We start from the raw sequence: 21,594 nt of genomic DNA on the forward strand, positions 1-21,594 counted from the left end.
AACGTAGGCAAAACAAAGAATTATAAAACTTAAGTAAAAAGGACACCACCACAATGAGAAAAATGAGAATTACGTTTTACAGACACCTGAAGAGGATGACCCAGGAGTATTTAATACTCGTTCTTCATGAGAAATGGACAACCCATCCCTGCCGGCTGACAGAGGTGTACATAAATCTACGAGAAAGTGTAATAAGAATAGTAGAATTTCAACTGATTTTTCGAAATGGAGTTGCCAATTGAGTGATAGTCCGGACAACAACTTACTAAAGCACAGAGCATTTCGGTGGAGAAACAACACAGGATAAGCCAGAGGTTGAGAAATCTTCGGTGAGGATGTAAAGAAAAGGGTGTATTGATGTCAATAATAATAATAATAATAATAATAATAATAATAATAATAATAATAATAATAATAATAAAAGACAAAGTCACCTCCGTACAGGCCATGAAGGCCCTTGGAGGAGTGGAAGGTAAAGGCTTCCACCATTGTTAACTGCAGCACGTGATGGGGTAGAGTCGCTCGGCCACCTTTGCCCCCAGGAATTAACCTGGTACTCATTTTTGGTGTAGGCTGAGTGAACCTCAGGGCCATATGCACCTCCGGAAGTAGAAATCTCGTTTCTTAAATTTTACGACTTCTGGACGGGGATTCGAACTCACGTCCTTCCGGGTGAACCGAGCACGCCTTTACCGCCTCGGCCAGGCAGCCCCTAATAATAATAATAATAATAATGATGATAATAATAATAATAATAATAATAATAATAATAATAATAATAATAATAATAATAATAATAATAATAATAATAATAATAATAATAATAATAATAATAATTGCCACGGGGAGTACACAGATGGACAAGTACTGCAGAAGCGAGGAGAGCTCAATTTAGGATTTCTTGGGAACAAGTTTTTCCATACAAATGAAGAAATCATGGGCAGGAAAGTGAGAGAAGAAATACTGTATTTTCATCACATCGCATGCTCGTTTATCTGGACATTTCTGTAGTGCTACAAAAATGTTACAATCTTTGGGCTAGGAAGACTTGAGAATAAGGAGACAAGCTGTTCGACTAATCGGTATGTTCCGAGCAGTCAGAGGAGATGGTCGTGGAACGGCATTACTAGACGAGTAAGTTTGAGTACTGTTTTTAAAAGTATGAAGGATCACAACATGAATATAAGGTTGGTATTAAAGAGGATAAATTGGGACAACTATTCGTTTATAGGAAAAGAAGTCAATGACTGGAATAATTTACCATGGGAAATGTTCGATAAATTTCCAAATTCTTTGAAATTATTAAGAAAAGGTTAAGTAAACAACTGATCAAGAATCTGCCACCTAAGTAACTGCCCTAAATTAAGATCAGGATTGATTGATTGATTGATTGATTGATTGATTGATTGATTGATTGATTGATTGATTGATTGATTGATTGATTGATTGATTGATTGATTGATTGATTGATTGATTGATTGATTGATTGATTGATTGATTGATTGATTGATTGATTTCTCACAATAGCGCGCGTTATGTTAATAAATTTCCTTCAGCTCTGGTGTTAGCCTCAGCTCTCCGTAGTACTTTTTAAGTCAACCACATGACCCGGATAACAGGGAGGAGTGTATGAGGGCTAGATACTGCATATTACATACGATCTTTGTCAGGAGATCGTGGGACGAAAAAACGTTTAATCCGAAAATAAGATAGATGAGATTGTGCTTATTAGCTTTCCAACCCTTTTTGTTTAACGCGCATTGTGATTTTTTTTTTTTTTTTTTCATTTACCCACCATTGTGTGCAGGGACAGAAACGCGCAGTGCAGAGCTATCCAGTGTTTTAAGTAAACACTCAAGAGTAAACAAGCAGTGTTAGGAAAACGCCTCATTGCTACCCTGGCCGGATTACGTGCGCACGGCGAAGCTCATTAATATTCAAGGGTATCCAAAGCTTGGCCTCTCTTCCAGGGAAATGTCAGCCATGGCGAGTCTGATTCACCAATCAAATGAACTTCAGCTAGTGATTCAATTTAAAGGCCTCTTAATTGCTTTGACCAGATTTACAATTCTATGGTTCTTCATTATCTCCCATGCATGTCTCAACAGATCACGACATGCGGAAAATATTCATGGGAATAAAAGCTGTGTGGCTACCTTGAGTACGCTTGCATTGTCAGCATGGTTTACTTAACTCTTTTGTTAGCCTGGAAACACAAGAGCAATTCTGAAACCCTTTATCTACAAGTGAATTTATAGGATCAAGAACTCCCATAACTATGTTCTGTTATTGAGATATTACTGTATGTATCCTGCGGAGTAGAACACTTACGAGCCATTCCCATGGTGTAGGGCATGATTATCCGGAAGGCCCGAGTTCGTCTCCTGGTTAGTTAACCCAAGGATTTTATTTCTGGACTAAGGGCTGGAACGGAGGTCACTCGTCCCGTGAGACTACTTGAGGAAATGTCTGATATGAGATGCACTGGACCCGGTCGTGGAAACCAAACAATTAGGCTGAGGGGATATCGTCAGGCTGACGCATGACACTCCTATATCAATATTTGCAGGTCGTATGGTTCGACGGCAGTCGTCTTGGCAGGCCAAGGACCTTAAAGGCCTCTATGCTCCTTAGGTTTGTTTTTTAGAACAGCTGAAAAAAATATTTCTGTATTATCGATATGAGCAAATATCGATACTTTATGTTGCGATGAATGGTATTTTGTAAGAAGAAAAAGTTTTCAGACGAAATTATCATCACATCAGTCGGTTTTTTGGGAATGAATAATAATAATGTTATTTGCTTTACGTCCCACTAACTACTTTTTAACGGTTTTTGGAGACGCCGCGGTGTCGGAATTTAATCCCGCAGGAGTTCTTTTACATGCCAGTAAATCTACCGACACGAGGCCGACGTATTTGAGCATCTTCAAATACCACCGAACTGAGCCAGGATCGAACCTGCCAATTGGGGTCAGAAGGCCAGCGGCTCAACCGTCTGAACCACTCAGCCCGGCATACTGGAATGAAAATGGGAGATAAGATACATGAAAATAACACGACAAAGTAGTTTGGAATAAAGACAGGAAAGTATTCATTAGGAAGATAGAGCTGCGAAGGTAGAAAGGAGGCCGCTATGTGAAACTGTGTGAATGAATCACTACAGAGGTAGGTTCAAGTGAGGCGAATAAATGAAGTTAAGTCATGTGAAGGAACCACAAACTCCGCTGTACACGGTTTAGAGGAGCAGAAGAAGTTGGAACTGGTTTACTTATTGAGACTAGCAGACTGCACGCTGAACAGTCTGTAATGAAAACATTTGAATACATTAAGAATGTATTCGTAATGTATTCAGCACTGTGGACTTTAGACGTGTTTAGATATATTTTATTTATTTATTTATTTATTTATTTATTTATTTATTTATTTATTTATTTATTTATTTATTTATTTATTTATTTATTTATTTATTTATTTATTTATTTATTTATTGTTCGGTGGTGAAATTGTTCTAGGCCCTCTCTTACACTTAACCAGACAGTTTACAATAAAAATTAATAAAATAGTCAAAATGAAAATACACTTATAAAATTACCAAAAAATATAAATAACAAACTAAATGAATTAAAAACTGGGATCATTTAAGTTAAATTTAAGACAAAGTAAAACGTCGAATAATTAAGACCATTAAAGTTAAGTGAACAGAAACATTGAAACAAATTAAAGAAAAGCAAACATTATTTACGAGCAAGTGTAAACACAGTAATGTAATGATATTCTACTCGCTTCAAGAAATGCAGGTACATTTCCTTATTTTATTTCAAGAAATGGACACGTGATAGCCTAGTAGGGGTGTCAATGGATTTTTATCAATACAGTCGTGGTCTGAATCCGGGCCAATGCATGTGGGAATTGGAGATCGGATTCCATGTAAAATTGTTGGTTATCATCACGAGGAGCACGGGGACACAAAAAAAGGGGAGGTCGGGACATCGCGCCAGCCTCCCTCGTAAAAGAAGTTTCCACGTCGCCACAACAGTCACGCAAAACTACAATCATGCGTGCTTTTTTATTCCGAAAAAATAACAAAATGTGTCTTATCTTACCTCTAGAACTTCCTAACGTAAAAAGTTTGCTCACCCTTATTCTTCTTTGCGCCAGAACGTAAAAAATGTCTGCTATGAATTTCGTAGTAAAGCGTGTAGAATTCTACTGCACATTTTGTCGTTAACCACCATCCGAGTCAATCAGTCCAGTGAAAGAGCTGAAAAGGTATTCGTATTCAGAATGCGAATACGGGTTATTCTTCCAATGAACATCGCCATTTCAACTCATTACGGAAATGGTCGTTCCTTAACTGGGTTCTTAGCACAGAGATGTGAAATGTGGATGTAACGCAGGATGCTTAAGATCCCATGGGTTGGCGACGTCTTCATCGAAGTGGTCCTTCATTGTGCCAGGAAATATTTTACAATTTGCTTTGCGTTGCACCGACACAGGCAAGTCTTATGGCGACGATGGGATAGGAAAGGGTTAGGAGTGGAAAGGAAGTGGCCTTGGCGTTAAGGTACAGCCCCAGCATTTTCCTAGTGTGGAAATGGGAAACATCCGAAAAGAGCCATCGTCAGGGCTGCCGACAATGTGTTCGAACCCACTACCTCCCGAATGCAATCTCACAGCTACGTGACCCTAAACCGCACGGCCAACTCGTCGGTGCCAGGAAATCACGTGATGCCTACACTCTCGCAAAACTCAAAAATGCTGCCTATTATGGCCACATTTTCGGAAATGACAACTACAGATACAAAGAAGTGGACGGAGAATATTTTCGTCCGATAATAGCTTAACATCACTGTACTTGTAACTCTTATAAGGGAAACATAAAATAGGAAAAATTACCCCATGATGGTGGCCAACCTTCGGCGAGGAAAAGGCACCAAACAGGGTGGGAGGGAGAACAACTTCACGTAAAAGAAATTGATTTCCACTGTTTAGCTATTTCAACATGTATCACAGCAATAACAATAGTACTTTAAGGAAGTTATGAAAGAGTTTAAGAGAACAGATCATAATGAACCAGTTATTTATAAACAAAGATGAGCTTAAGATTTGTACATCCACGAGATTCGAGCCCGTTCTGTACATCTCGATCTATAAAAATCGACGTATACCCTTTAAAATATTGAAAAAAGCAATTCTGCTTTGGAAATCTCCCTCCTGGCGGTATTTATTGCAAATAATTAGACGATGAATGCCTAAAATTATTATTTACTAGCTGATGTACCCGTGCTTCGCTACGGGATTCTCAGAAAGACTGACTTTGTGGTTTTCCTAACTGAATTGAACATAGGTCATTACAAAAACGTCAGTAGGAATGTAGCGATTGAAAGCAATGTTATCATATAAAATACTCAATCAAATGAAAAGCCGCACACTTTCTCACATTCAACGAACAGTACTACGGTGCCGATCTAAGAGTGCAAAGTTCCAGAGCTGGAAAAACCAGGTCGCAGACTGCCGTGAACACTCCTCTGTCATTATTCCGTTAAATATGCACACTACTCATTCCAATCAGTGCCTCAGAGTAGGGATTGAATAGCTCGAATACTATGATGAACCAGTGTGTTACGTACCAGATATATCAGAAAATGTATGAACCAGAGGAATGGCATGCTAAAGAAGAAAGTTATCTTACTCCCCAGCTATTTCCCGCCAATATACAGGCAGGCGAGTTGCCCATGTGGTTAGGGGCGCGCAATTGGGAGCTTGCGTCCGGGAGATAGTGGACTCGAACCCCACTGCCGGCAACCCTGAAGATGGTATTCCGTGGTTTCCCATTTTCACACCAGTCACACCAGGCTGTACCTTAAAGCCAAGGCCGCTTTCTTCACACCACTATTCATTTCCTATCCCATCGTCGCCATAAGACCTACCAGTGTCGGTGCAACGTCAAGCATATTAAAAAACCTCGGTACGCTGCAGTAATCCTATCTATCGGGGATGAGAGGAAACAGAAGACATAAAGCACATCACAACAAACAATGTTCAATGTAATGTTATTGCTGATAAAGTTTATGAGCTTTCTATATCGCAGGCCTTCACATTAGTTTTCTTTCGACTCCTTGATATTAGGGCGTCTTACAAAATTATTGATATCATAGACTGTAGTGTCTTAATCTCAGATTTTACATACTGATTTTCACTAAATTCTGTTTACCCATTTTCTCGTGACTCGGCGCTGATATGGACCTAGTAACAAAAATTCGAATTCATGAATATCTCTGATTATATGCGGTACAGTAACAGTATTTATCGATACAACCACTACTAACATAAATAATTTATTGAGAATTACATTTCAGGCCTTCCCCTAAACTACCATTTCACTCAACGTGAATAAAATAATTTGTAGCCTAGATTGCAGTGGTTCATCACCCGACATTACATACCGATTTTCATTAAATTCTCTTCAGCCCTTTTCTATTGATGCGTGTACATACATACATACATACATACAGACAGACAGAAATTACGGAAAAGTAAAAAATGCATTTTCTTGTTACTGTGGACATGACCGAAACAGAAATAGCATTATTTTCAAATTCTGAGCAATGTACAGACAAAACTCTTATTGTATATATATATATATATAGATTACATTTCAGGCCTTCCCCTAAACTACCATTTCACTCACTGCGAATAACATTATTGATAGCCTAGATTATAGCGACCTATTCCCCGACTTGGCGTACAAATTTTCGTGAAGATACGACCACTAATAAAATAAATATTTGACAATTAAATTTCAGGCCTTCCCCTAAACTACCATTTTTCTCAGCGTGTATAGCCTATATTGTAGCGACTTATTTTCCGTCTTTGTGTAGCGATTTTCATTAAGATACAACCACTAATAACATAAATATTTGAGAATTAAATTTCAGGCCTTCCCCTAAACTACCATTTCACTCAGCGTGATTAAAATAATTTGTAGCCTAGATTGTAGCGGTTCATCACCCGACTTTACATTCCGATTTTCATTAAATTCTCTTCAGCCGTTTTCTCGTGATGCGTGTACATACATACAGACAGACGGACAGACAGACAGACAGAAATTACGGAAAAGTAAAAAATGCATTTTCTTGTTACTGTGGACATGACCGATTCAGAAATACCATTATTTTCAAATTCTGAGCAATGTACAGACAAAACTCTTATTTTATATATATAGATTTGTCAGCGTTCCAAGCATTATAGTTGTGTGTTCCGATAGTCAAATTAATATTTAAACCTCTATCTTAGTCAGCCCCGGCAACAAATAGTTGTCTCATTCATCTTCAACACATATCTCCAGATCAAATAATTACGTGAGTGAAGTCTACTTCCAGGAAGGGCGGTAGAATGCTGTGTGCTGTGTTAATATTCTCCCGCTAGTATATGCTATTAAAGGAGGATGGGGGTAGGCATACTAGGCTAGACATTAAGTCAGCTCAGCAGGCAAGGTCCTCATATTAATATGCAGGAAATTGTTTCATTCCATGCGCTTTGTGTTGCAGAACGTCGTCCGCTGAAGGGTTTCATGAAGATGTACAAGACGCCTCCACATCGACGCCGGAAAAAGGACGCCGACGCAGATAACCAGGCCAACGTCGTCAAGGAAGAGCTCAACCACCGCCACTTGGGCGAGGACCTTCATAACAAAGTAAGTAACTTCTAACTTGGCCCTCTTGATAGCATGCAGGCAGATAGAACAAAATCACACTTCAAGAAATCACTATCAGCTACTACCGTCAGCTCATACTCCACATTTAATTGCTTTTTTTTTTTTTCGTGGCCTTGATCACGGTGTCAACGGGCACGTAAAACTACAAACTTGATTTAATTCTTTAATTCATTCATTCATTCATTCATCAATCAATAGATTAGAATATGTATGTATATATAGGCTAGTTTGTAATACTTATTTCTTGCCGGTGCAGAATATGAATATCGTCTTATCATAACGGTATTATTATTATATTGGGTTCACAATTGAGAGGATAAGAGGGTTAAAAATCCCGTTTCAGCATCTGGCGAATGCCGTATTATTACCTAAATACAGGCATACAGGCAAATCCGACTCCTTGGATGAATTGTCAGCGTTGAGTCCTTCGGTTCAGAGGATTCCGGGTTCGATCCCCGTCCGGGTCGGGGAGTTTAATCGAGTCTCATTAATTCGTCTGGCTCGGAGACTGGGTATTTGTGTTTGTTCCAACACCTTCCTCTTCATACTCAGACAACACACCACACTACCAACCACAAGAGAAACACGCAATACTGTTTACACTCCTCCAAAGGGTTGGCGTCAGAAGGGCTTCCGGCCGTAAAACTGGGCATAATCCACATGTGCGACACAGTTCGCACCCACGACCCCGCAGGTGTGGGAAAAAATGCTAGAAGAAGAAGACACAGGCTGCAGCAACTTCCATCCCCACCCTGGCCCTGGTTAATTATAAAGACACTGAACAGTACAAACGAATGCTACAGCAATTCAGATATATTATCTAGCCTCCACCTTTGGCCAAGTATTGTTCATTTCGATCTAGAAAAACCTGCATATATACGATAGTCGTCTAATTTTCTTAAAAAGTATTGTAAATTGCTTGTTGAGAAAACATTCTTCTTTGGAAATATCCCTTCTGGCGATATTTATTGCAAATAAGTCGACGATTAATATTTAAAATACCCGCCGGTATTAGGTATTCGTTTTCACACCCTTCGTGGCCATTCCACTTCTCTTGCTGATCCCTCCATTCTTCGAAGGGTCGAACCTCTTCTATTCTTTTCTCTGATTAATGTTAAAAGAGGTTCGATTCCTAGTTGTATTTTCTCTTAAAACAATAATTACTATCACCACCACTCAGATAATTAGACGTTCATATGGTGGAACTCTTCACCATGATATCCGAGAGGATGGCTATAGATGGTCTCTCCCTTGAAGCAATCAGTTACCACTGATCTATATTTAAGACTGTCTCTCAGATGCAGATTCCCCGTCAATTGTTTACCTAGTACTTAAATAATTGTTCCACCATCACCACGATGTCCACCGGACAAAAACATCACCCCTGGATAATCATTTCGTGTGGCTATTTCTAGCCAGATGCAGCCCTTGTAAGGCAGACCCTCCGGTGAGGGTGGGTGGCATCTGCCATGTTGTAGGTAACTGCGTGTTATTGTGGTGGAGGATAGTATTGTGTGTGTTGTGCGAGTTGCAGGGATGTTTAGGACAGCATAAATACTCAGCCCCCGAGCTATTGAAATTAACCAATGAAAGTTAAAATCCCCGACCCAGATCATCAACCTCATTTAATACCGAATAACTCCGCCTCTGGAAATGATAACCGCCTGGATTCGGTTAGGAAGTGAGTCCACAAGGTTTGAAGGTACGTTGCATCCACGTTAAGCCACTCGCTGAGGATTTGATAGCGCAATTCCGCCAAATTGCGAGGATGCTGATGTTGGCGTTTTAACCCGCTGTTCCAACATGCTCCACTGATTTTTAATGGGATTCAGTTCAGGTGATTTTGCAGGCCAATCGAGATGTAATAGGGTGGGGAAGTGTTCATAAAACCAGTCACATATCCGTCCTGCCCGATAAACTTCGCTGTTGTGATCTTGAAAAAGCGGGGTGTCATTACCATGATCATCATACAGATGTTGACTGAAAGGCAACACCTGAACATCCAGAATGTTAGCGGTCACCTCAGTGAGCGGGCCAAGTCCATAATACAAAAACACCCCCAAACATCACACACACACACCTCCGGCTTGGACCTGACTTTGCATACATCCAAGATGAAATGGCTTTCGGTGCACTCGACGACATGCGTCATTGGAACGTCAGATCACATTACGTTCCGCCAGTTAGCTACTGTCCACGTTCGATGATTTCTAGCCCATTGAAGACGCGTAGCTTTATGAGCAATGGCCTCTTGCGAGGTGACCGACTCCAAATGTTCATTGCATGCAGTTCCCGTCGCAATGTTCTCTCGCTGACAGGTTGGGATGGACCTTCATTCAGAGACTACAGCAATTCCAGTCGGGTCTGGAAGCGATTTTCATTCACAAGCCGTGAAACGCGTCTCCGGACCCTCTCAGTCAGGATCTTTCTCCGACCACAATTCTGACGTCGTGTTTCGTGCCTATTTGTATACTGCTAATAATAAGAGTTGGCGTCTGACATTTCTTAGAGGGAGGTCCGTTTACTGCCTGCCGAGGCGGGATAAAGGGAGTGGCTGTGTGGTTGCCATGGAGACGAGGGTGGGGCGACTGCGGTTGCCATGGAGATAAAACTTCAGGGCAGCTCGTCTTGCTAGGAGTTGCCAAACCTGTCACTGTCACTGATAAGAACCTGATTGTATAAGAGTGATCGCAAATGGGACGACACCGCCTGGCCAAGTAGTCTACAACAGATCACAGCGGTCAGAATGAAGGAGGGAACAAGTGAGCCGGAAGCGAGGGGTAAGAGCATGTAGAAAGGAATGGTGGAATGTGGCAACATCGTGAAATGGCACGTGCAGTGCTCCTCCCTCCAACCTTACCTGTCAGACGCCAACTTTAGTTAAGTCTGGTATAGTATACCACTGCTTGTAGACGTGTTGAACAGTCCGCTGCGAAACACCAACCAATCCAGTAATTTCACGCACCGTATGCCCATGGGCACGGCCAAACACGATTACCCCTTTTTGCTACTCTCACACGTCCTCACATTTACCCATACTGACGTACACTGTCCACTGGAAACATCGATGTCTCACTGATTGCTACTGCCTTATGTTCACGTAGAAGCAATGCGCGTGCGGTTGAGCACAGGACTCGTTTACTGTGCCATTTGTAGAGGCTAGACGATCCACCTGTGCGTGGGAACTAGGGTGACTAAATGTTTGTCAGGTGATGCAGCAAGAACAAACAAAACATAAAATGAGTATAAAGCAATACAAAGAGTTCGTAAAGTATAAATATTGCGGACAAAGGACAATTGCTTTTTATTACTTTAGAACTTAAGCTATCTCTTGACCATTATGTTTGGAACTCTGTTTAAATTATCGCTTGCATCTGGAGAAAATATGGCATCCAATTCATGACATTTAATTAAACCAACATTAAGGTTCTGTGTTCATCTCTAGTGCTATAAGAATTGAAACGTTGTTGATCATCACTGGAATGATATAACAGGTAACTGAAGATCTCGAGGAAAAGTCTACAGCGCTAGCCTTCTGAGCCCAAGTTGACGGGTTCAATCCCGGCTAAGTTCGATGTGTTTGAAGGTGCTTGAATAAGCCAGTCTCCTATCGGTACCCTTACTGGCACGTAAAATAACTCCCACGAGACCAACTAACGGCACCTTGGTGTCTCAGAAAATCGTGAAAGTAGTTTGTGGAACGTCATACCAGTAAAATAATAATTATTATTCTCTTTGGCTGCTGACTTTGGACACAAATCATTTCTTTGATTGCATGTAAAAAGAGCTTTCAATATGCTTGAAGATGAAATTACCTTGCTGAGTCTTCGTTTTATAAGAAGAGAACTTCCCCTTAAAACTATAAATATAATTGAATGTAATCTGTGATCAGTATGTTTACTGACTTCAATTCTCAGTCCACGACCCCTGTGATAAGAATACATCCACGGCGCCCCCTGCCTGTCGTAAGAGGGGACTAAAAGGCGTCCCAGGGGCTCCTCACTTGGGAGCTTGGGTTGTCGATAACGGGGACCTTAGATGAGTCTCGGCATTGCTTCCACTTACTTGTTCCAGGCTCCTCACTTTCTTCTATCCTATCCGAACTCACTTGGTCAGCTCTTGTTCTTTTCCGACCCCGCCGCTATTAGGTTCCGACGGCTAGGAAGTTTTCATTTTCACGCCCTTTGTGACCTTGTCTTTCTTTGACTAATACCTTCATTTTTAAAAGTGTCGGACCCCTTCCCGTTTTTCTGATTAGTGTCACATAGAGTATGGTTGCCTAGTTGCATTTTCTCTTAAAACAATAATCACCAGCACTCTCACTCCATGAGTACAAATTTATTCAGACTCATGCCGGAATGCTTTCTGTGCCTCTTTCTTCTCATTACTTCTCCTTTCTACCACTCTGACAAGCGATGAATATTCAGCCATAAATTAAACACGTGGCAGAATAAGAAACACTGCACAAATGATCTGAAGTTCAACAGTTTCCAGAAATAACCGAATAGCACACCAGTGAATCAATTACGACCAGAGAGATGGTCATTCAAATAATTCAAAAGTACCAATAGAATGACTGTCTGGCTTCTTGGCTAAATGGTCAGCGTAATAGCCTTCAGTCTAGAGGGTCCCTGGTTCCCTTCCTGACCGAGTCGAGGATTTTAACTTGTATGCTTAATTTCTATAGCACAGGGGGACTGGGTGTTCGTGTCCGTGTTCATATACTTTTCTTCTACAGCATATACACCACAATACCAACCTCCACAGAGGCACGCAATAGTGAATGCATCCCTCCACGTAGGGTTGGTGTCAGGATGGCCATCTGGCCGTAAAACAGGGGCTAGCTACATATCAAGTGCCCATGCCAATAAATTGAGAAAAATCCAGGAGGAAAACGGAACCAATAAAATTACTCCACTTCCCACTGAATATTTTAGATCTTCCTGTATTGTTGTAGATTTTTAAAAATCAATGATTAAATCTTTAGATGACAAATTTTGAAAAAATCATCAATTTTAGCATCAATTTTAAGCACAATATATTAAATTTAGAGAAAATCTGATCAATCTAATTGATCCATGGGTACCTGTAACAACATGAATTATGTTACCACTAAATTGTAAATTTTGTAGTTAACAAGTTTAGCGAAAACGCTCCTCAACTATTATTGATCGTTCTAACTGTTTAAATTACATTTTCTGCTACCCTCTGAAGGACCATATCGCACGCTCGTTTGTTTTGTGTTTCAGGTTGGCACGCTCCGCCCGAAGAAGGCCGCTCCAGACACTGGGCTCGAATCCCCGGCACCCCTGCACAAGCTGAGCTCCGAGCTCGTGACCTCCTCTCATCTTCTACAAGAGAGCTGTATATAAACTGAACTGTCCGTAATCCATTTATATTGTACATAATGAAAAAGAAATAAAAATATTTTTACGCTTGAAAAATCAAAATACTATAATAATGTCATTTATGTAACATACCAGTTTTGTCAATAAAATTGAACCTGGATTATTTTGAAGTTATCTCTGACTTGAATAGAACTTTCACGCATGATAAATGATGTTGTCTACGTGGACGAAAGCTCTGTGATGTTTGAATTTAAACAAAGTTTATCTTTTCTTCTGTGCGTAATTTGTGCTTGCTGGTATGAATGTATTGCCTTCATACACAGTTCAAAAAATTAGATGAACATGTTTTTCAACGTATTCCATGCTCTACAAACCAATACCTCACACACAAGTATATTATCAACTAAGCCTTTATTCATTACCGTTGAAGTATACAAAATAACATCGATGGATTCGCATTCATTTTCAGAACACAAACGGAAATGTCCAAATAGGGGCGAAAACAAGGTGATAACAGTTATCCAGGGTGGATTTTCATCACAGTTGGAGAGCTTCAGTACGGTGTATGTCCTCCACAAGCATTTATCACAACTTGACACCTACGTGGCATGCTCACTATAAGTCGACGGAGGTCACGTTGCGGCTTCAGGTCCCATTCTTCAATGAGAGCCTGTTCGAGGTCTTGAAGAGTCTGTGTTGGATCAGGACACTCACGAACATTTCTGTCAAGCCTATCCCACACATACGCGATGGGATTAAGGTCGATACTCACTGCTGGCCATTCCATCTCTTAAATGTCCAGTTCTCGCAAGACAGCTCTGGTGTACGCGCTACATGAGTCCTGGCATTGTCGTGCGTGAGTACGAATTCAGGGCCAACACCGTATGCAGCAACCAACACATGCTGTAGCAGTATCTGCTCGATGTACCCCACAGCGCTAAGATTAACATGGACGACGACAAGATCCGTACGGCCATCAATACTGATGCCACCCCACACCATCACAGAACCTTGTCCGAATCGGTCGCCTTCCTGGACAACATTTGGCATGTAATGCTCACCACGGCGTCTCCATACACGTTGACGTCCATCACGCTGTGTCAGGGGAAATCTGGGCTCGTCTGTGAACAACACAGGTCTCAATTGGCGAAGTTGCCAGTTGACGTGGCTACGGGTAAACAGAAGGCGAGCTGCGCTATGTTGCTGCGTTAAACGGAGCACTGAAAGAGGTTGTCTGGGTCGTAAGAACACTTCTCTTAACCTGTTCCTTACTGTCTGGTCAGACACCATGTCTCCAGTGACCCTCCTGAGGTCTTGTTGCAGGTCTCTGGCAGTTGCTGAACGACGCCGCAACGGACAGATGGTCAGATATTGGTCATCCTGTGGGATTGTCATGCGTCCACGGACTTGTCCAACCCTCCTTGTGAACTGTCCTGTATCACTGTAGCGATTCCACAAGCGTTGAATAACTGACGGACAGACATTGAGATCCACAGCAACACGACGAAAAGTCCATCATTCCTGGATCAAAGAAACTGTCCTAGCGACATGAACCTCGTTGAGATGTCTCAAGCGATGTGCTGGTGTACGTACAACGTGCTCAAATGACCGCAGTAGTCTGTGTACCTCACAACGACGCACGGACGCACCGCTAATTCACTTTGTTTTGAGGGGTCGCCTGAAAGTTTAATTCATGGCTACGTCTACAGATGGAGTATAACTTCAATTTGACATACGCTGAGTAGCTAAGGTCTCAAGGTCTGCTGTACGACCCAGACGTCCTATTCGAGTGCCCCGTTTAACACAGCAACATCACGCAGCTCGCCTTATCTTTGCCCGTACCCATGCAAAATTGGTAACTTCGCTAATGGAGGCATGTGTTGGTCACAGACGAGTCCACATTTCCTCTGACACAGCGTGATGGACGTCAACGTGTATGGAGACGCCGTGGTGAGCGGTACATGCCAAATGTTGTCCAGGAAGGCAACCGATTCGATTAAGGTTCTGTGATGGTATGGGGTGGCATCAGTATTGATTGCCGTACGGATCTTGTCGTCGTCCGTGGTGATCTTACCACTGCGGTGTACATCGAGCAGATACTGCTACAACATATGTTGGTTGCTGCATACGGTGTTGGCCCTGAATTCATACTTATGCACGATAATGCCAGAGCTCATGTAGTGCGTATCACCAGAGCTGTTTTGCGAGAAATGGACATTCAAGAGAAGGAATGGACAGCAGTGAGTCCCGGCCTTAATCCCATCGAACATGTGTGGGATAGGCTTGACAGAAATGTTCGTGGGCGTCCTGTTCCACCACAGACTATCCAAGACCTCGAACAGGCTCTCATTGAAGAATGGGACCTGATACCGCAACGTGACCTCCGTCGACTTGTACGGAGCGTGCCACGTAGGTACCAAGCTGTGATAAATGCTCGTGGAGAATATATACCATACTGAAGCTCTCCAACTGTGGTAAAAATCCTCCTTGAGGACTGTAATCACTTTGTTTTCGTCCCTATTTGGACATTTCCGTTTGTGTTCTGAAAATGAACGCGAATCCATCGATGTTATTTTATATACTTCAACGGTAAAGAATAAAGGTTTAGTTGACAATATACCTGGATGTGAGGTATGTTCTAAAACATGTTCCCCTAATTGTTTTAACTGTGTACTTTATTGTGAAACGTGGTGTTATAACCACGGGCCCCCAGCTGAGTCCGGTATTTGGTGCCATTTATGCCAGACTCCCTCCGAAATCATCCTTGTGCGACCTCCCTCTCGAGAGTCGAGTGTGCATAACCTGCATATATATGTACCCGATGAGAAGGACGTACCGAGCTTGATAGCTGCAGTCGCTTAAGTGCGGCGAGTATCCAGTATTCGGGAGATAGTGAGTTTAAACCCCCCTGTCGGCAGCTCTCAAGACGGTTTTCCGTGGTTTGCCATTTTCACACCAGACAGATGCCGGGACTGTACCTTATTAAACGGCCACTTCCTTCTCACTCCTAGCACCTTTCTATCCCATCTGTGTCGGTGCGACGTAAAGCAGTTCGAAAAAAACGTCGTAAATATCTTAATTTAAGCACTTCAGTCCTTTCTCATACCTCCATACGAAGAATAGGTACTTTAGTCAGAAAATTAACAACAATGGTGAAAGAGTGAAGATTACAGCACTGTCAAACCTCTGTAACAAAACTGAACCAAGAAATTCTACGTTTTTAATGTTAAAAACATGTTTTAGCAAGAACAAATAAACTCCTGGACAGAAGCTGCTAAAGAATATGAACTCATCTTCAGCCAAGAGAAAAGTGGGGTTATGATCATGAAGAGATACGGACAACCAATGGGACACATTGAAATGGAGGGGAAACAACTACAGATGTACCATCAATTCAAATATCTTGGAAGTGTTATCTCTGATACTGGTTCTATAGACAAGGAAATTTTCCACAGAATTCAGGCAGGTGGCAACTTTTACAAAATAGTTAAAGACATAATATACAACAAGAAAATACCAGCAAGATGTAAGAGAGTCATATATGAAACCTATTACGTACCAGTCTTGACCTATGGATGCGAAACGTGGACCATGAGAAATAAAGATGTTAGTAGAATCCAGGCAGTAGAAACGAGATTGTTTCGTTGCATGATCGGTAAAAACACGGAGGGACAGAATCCGTAAAGAGGAAATCCGCAAGCAGGCTCAAGTTGAAATACTGCAAGACAGAATAACAGCGCAGCGACTGAGATGGTACGGACATATGCGTCGCAAGGGAGATAACAGATTATCGAAACAAATGTATGATCTAAAACTTGAAGACAAAAGACCAACGGGGCGACCAAGACTCAGGTACAAGGACATGGTGAAGGTTGACATTAAACAGCGAGGACAAACTTTGGAAAGCATCGAAGAAGGAGAGAAGTTCAGAGACCGCAGGTGGTGGAGAAGCCTCGTTCGCCGACCCTCACTTAAGATGGAACGACGTGGGATCAGGCCCCGATTTCAAGTAATTAGCGCCCTGGGCAAACAATATTTAGCCGCCTCCCACCCCCTGCTCGTTTTCCTGTTCCTCTAAAAAATAATTGTTTACAAAATAATTTTACAGTTTTCAAGATTATGAGTTTTAAAACAGCACATTATGCAAATACAGTTAATTCTCATAATTAAACTTATCAAGCCAAATAAGAATCAGGCTGTTTTCATTTTTTTTAAGCCGTTGGTTTGTATGTGAGTAAATAATTTTAGAAAGAAGACACATTTTCTTTATAAAATTTAAATATATAGATTAAATTCAGGTTTTAAAGTTATGATGATGATGATGCTTGTAGTTTAAAGGGGCCTAACATCGAAGGTCATCGGCCCGGTTTTAAAGTTAGAATAGTTCAAAGTGTTTTATATAGGCTAATAAAATAATTGGAATAATTTGTGGTATGTAAAATTAATTTGAGTGTAATGAATTTAAGACGTAATTCACGCAGGCCACAATTACTCGATCCGCCAGCCACCGCCCTTCAAAAACTGGCGCCCTGGGCAAATGCCCAGTCCGCCCATTTGTAAATCGGGGCCTGACTGTGGGATACGTATGTAGGGTTCCACATATTAAAACAAATGTAAAATCAAGCAATTTCCTCAATTGTGCCGAAAGTTTAAGGGCTAAAGGGTCCTGAAAGCTATAAAATTGTGAGTCTCTCGAAAATCACTTCTGGCCTAAATGCAGTTCCAGAAAAGAGCCTAAAAACGCTGGTTTCTTTACTCGTTTTCTTTTTGATTCAAACCACAGCCAAATTAACGTATTTACCTAATTATTTCTATAATGTGTTCCTTGGTTCGATACCCTCACGCCTTTTTAGATTTTTGAAAAATGTCCATACCGAATATAATTATAAGGGGTTGCTATTTGCTTTACGTCGCACCGACACAGATAGGTCTTATGGCGACGATGGGATAGGAAAGGCCTAGGAATTGGAAGGAAGCGGCCGTGGCCTTAATTAAGGCACAGCCCCGACATTTGCCTGGTGTGAAAGTGGGAAACCACGGAAAACCATCTTCAGGGCTGCCGACAGTGGGGCTCGAACCCACTATCACCCGATTACTGGATATTGGCCGCGACTGCAGCTATCGAGCTCGGCATATATAAGGGCTTAAGTGAAACTCTGCATTGACTCACATTAGCGATCGTAGTGGTAGAAAAAGGCAAACTGCTAACCTAATCGACCGGATAACGATGATTAAGAAAAGGATTGTAACTTTTAGGTATAAATAAGTAATATATCCACATACTTTATTATATTGTACTGTATTTACCAAGAATTCGTAGCTCATATCCCTAGGATGTTTTCAACACTGAGTTGGTTGCCTGAAGGGTTGGTGTTGCTGTTGTTGTAACGTCGCACTAACACGTCGAAGGTATTCAGTGACGCATGGTTTATAAAGGCAGTGGCCGAGGTCTTAATTAAGGTACAGCCAGCATTTGCCTGGTGTTAAAATAAGAATCCAGGAAAAACCCTCTTCGGTGCTGCCGATGGTAGGATTCGAATCCATCATCTCCCGAATGCAAGCTCACATCTACACAACCCTAACTGCACGGCCTCTACTATCAATTCTCACCGCAGCTCTATTGTTCATGCCGTTGACTGCTGTAATAACCTACATCCAATTCCATGATCACTCAGTACGGGTAATAACATTTTTTTCCTTGGTACTCTGCCATATGCCTTTCATAGCATGTTTTTCATCTAGCTTACTCTCCACCATTGGTCACACCATCCTTACCTCGATAGTTGGTGCAGCTGTTTCTATTCCTTTGCTTATACTGTGGTTAGGTGTAATTACTGCTTTAGTTTAATGAGACATTCTATGCTAATCCTATTACGCCTACTCTATGAAGCCCAATACGTTCATAATACAGTAAAATGAATCCATGACGTGATGTGTATTGATCTGATATGTACTATGATCCGATGCAACTGTTATAATTACAAGGAGCCGTAAACTGCTTCCCAGTATCTGTTTACCCCTACCTACCGATATGAGGTTACGAACATCAACTGATCCCACACAAACGTCCGGTTTAATTTCATGTAGCAGACACGAGTTCGAATGTTATTGTTCTACTATACTGATGTAATATAACAATCACGAATAACATACACAACAGGTTTTCTATAGACAACTGATCATATTTCAGGACTTATTTCCACTAAACTCCAGATAACTTTGCAATTTGCCGGGCTCAATGGCTCAGACGATTGAGGCGCTGGCCTTCTGACCCCAACTTGGCAGGCTCGATCCGGGCTCAATCCGGTGGTAATTGAAGGTGCTCAAATGCGTCAGCCTAATGTCGGTAGATTTACTGGCACGTAAAAGAACTCCCGTTGGACTAAATTCCGGCATTTCGGTATTATTATTATTTTTTTATTATTATTATTAATAACTTGGGCAATTTTCGATTAAATCTTCACCGATACACTAAACTCTCCACTGTTCGTCTGCGGTTATCCGGTTTCCGAGTTATTCATGAAACCTAAAAATAAATTAAACAAATATACGGTAGAGTACATTATTCCTCCCACTCTCCCGACCCCCCCCCCCCCACACACACACACACACGTCTGTTAACCGATGAGTTTAGAAATGCAGCTGTTATGTTGGCGGTATCAAAGTCTGTACCGGCCTCCAGGTCAGTTTATTAATTGTACCGGGAAAGCCCTATAAAGGAATTGAATATGAGTATCAGGAAGGGAATAATAATAATAGTAATAATAATAATAATAATAATAATAATAATAAAACGTACAGTAGTTGATATGACGTCGAAACTATGTTTTAGTTAATAATATATACCGGTATATATATATATATATTATTTTTATTTTTATCTTTTACAATTTGCTTTACGTCACACGACACAGACAGGCCCTATGGCGATGATGGAATAGGAATGGACTAGGAGTGGGAAGGAAGCGGTCGTGGCCTTAATTAAGGTACAGTCCCAGAATTTTCCACGGCAAAATGGTTAGCGTGCTGGCCTTTGGTCACATGGGTCCCAGGTTCGATTCCCGGCAGGGTCGGGAATTTTAACCGTCATTGGTTAATTTCTCCGGCACGGGGGCTGGGTGTATGTGTCGTCTTCATCATCATTTCATCCTCATCATGACGCGCAGATCGCCGACGGGCGTCAAATTGAAAGACCCGCACCTGGCGAGCCGAACATGTCCTCGGACACTCCCGGCATTAAAAGCCATACGCCATTTCTTTTCCTGGTGTGAAAATGGGGAAACTACTGAAAACCACCTTCAGGCCTGTCGACAGTGAGGTTCGAAGCCACTACTTCCCGAATGCAAGCTGACAGCTACATGACCCAAACCACATAGCCACTTGCTCGGTAATAGTAATATAAGTGGACTAACATAGCCAATGAGGAATAAACAGTGTATTAATACTACACGGACATTGTTTTAAGTAATTCTTAACTTCATCAACATAGGTAGGTAAGGGTTATTCTGCCCGAAGGTAGGTCCGAACCTCCGCAGAGGTGTTCCTGAGCCGGAGTTTACGTGCGGTAGGGTGGCCAGTTCCTTTCCGCTCCTCCATTCCCTTACCCCCCACCAACAGCGCGTGGCAACCCATCCAACTCCTGACCACGCCCAATGTTGCTTAACTTCGGAGATCTCAGGGCATCCGGTGTTCCAACACGGCTACGGCCGTTGGCTCATCAACATCACAGAAAGTATTTCCAAAGTTTACCACGTTTATTCTAAAACAGAAAAGAAACATTTACAAAAATGCGTAATTCATAAAATACCTTTCATGTTTTAAATTAACAATCTGTGTTATTTACTTTTCCTGGAAGAACCTACTCAAATGTACAGTTAATTTGACGCCAATTAATCATTTTGACCTTAAAATTAAATATTATTATATTTCATAACAACTATTGGCTTGTATAGAATTGCTAAGCTTAGCAACCTGGACCTATAAATTTTTAATATCACTTGGAAGATAAGTATTAATATATATTCAGCGTCGCGGTTTGCGGAAATCAAAATATGGCTAGCCTACTTCATAAGAGCATTAAACCCCACGCCACGTGATAACCCAGTATGGTACTATGCCCTTTGTTGTTGGTGTAACATCTGTGAAAAATGAATTCAAGCTCAAATGTCATTTGTCAATCAGTCTGTCGAGTCTTCAGTTTTATGTCGTTATGGAAGAAGACTGCCTGCTGTCATTTCTTGATGGATACAGTACTTTTGCATCCATCTCTTGGCACAGGCCCGAGTAAAGAGTAGCTTCCACCGAAGTCCCAGTCTCATCCATGGCTGTGACAATATGGAAGTTGCTGGGGTATGGGTAGTGCTGAGTAATGACATTCAGAGCACGACTAGTGCATCTGAGTGTTATGAAAGGTGCTGCTCATAGGGTCAGTTGTGCTGCAATAGTACTTTCTGACCCAGTGAAGAAAGCAATGGCAAACTACCTCACTCCTCATCTTGCCTAGTATGCCTCATTTTGGTGCTGTCAT

The 21,594-nt window shown here is 41.5% G+C and overlaps 1 protein-coding gene across 1 annotated transcript in view; it reads left to right on the forward strand.

Annotated features, from left to right (window-relative positions):
- The window catches only part of LOC136876965 (nephrin), a 1,454,397-nt gene extending 1,441,183 nt beyond the window's left edge, over positions 1-13,214 (forward strand). The window contains exons 13-14 of the mRNA XM_067150735.2: positions 7,553-7,698; positions 12,969-13,214. Of these exons, the coding sequence (XP_067006836.2) occupies positions 7,553-7,698; positions 12,969-13,091 (269 nt within the window). The 3' untranslated portion in view covers positions 13,092-13,214. The remainder of the gene's footprint in view (positions 1-7,552; positions 7,699-12,968) is intronic.
- Positions 13,215-21,594: the final 8,380 nt, after the last annotated feature.

Source organism: Anabrus simplex, chromosome 7 (genome assembly GCF_040414725.1).
Source record: "Anabrus simplex isolate iqAnaSimp1 chromosome 7, ASM4041472v1, whole genome shotgun sequence".
NCBI classification, from domain to species: Eukaryota; Metazoa; Arthropoda; class Insecta; order Orthoptera; family Tettigoniidae; genus Anabrus; species Anabrus simplex.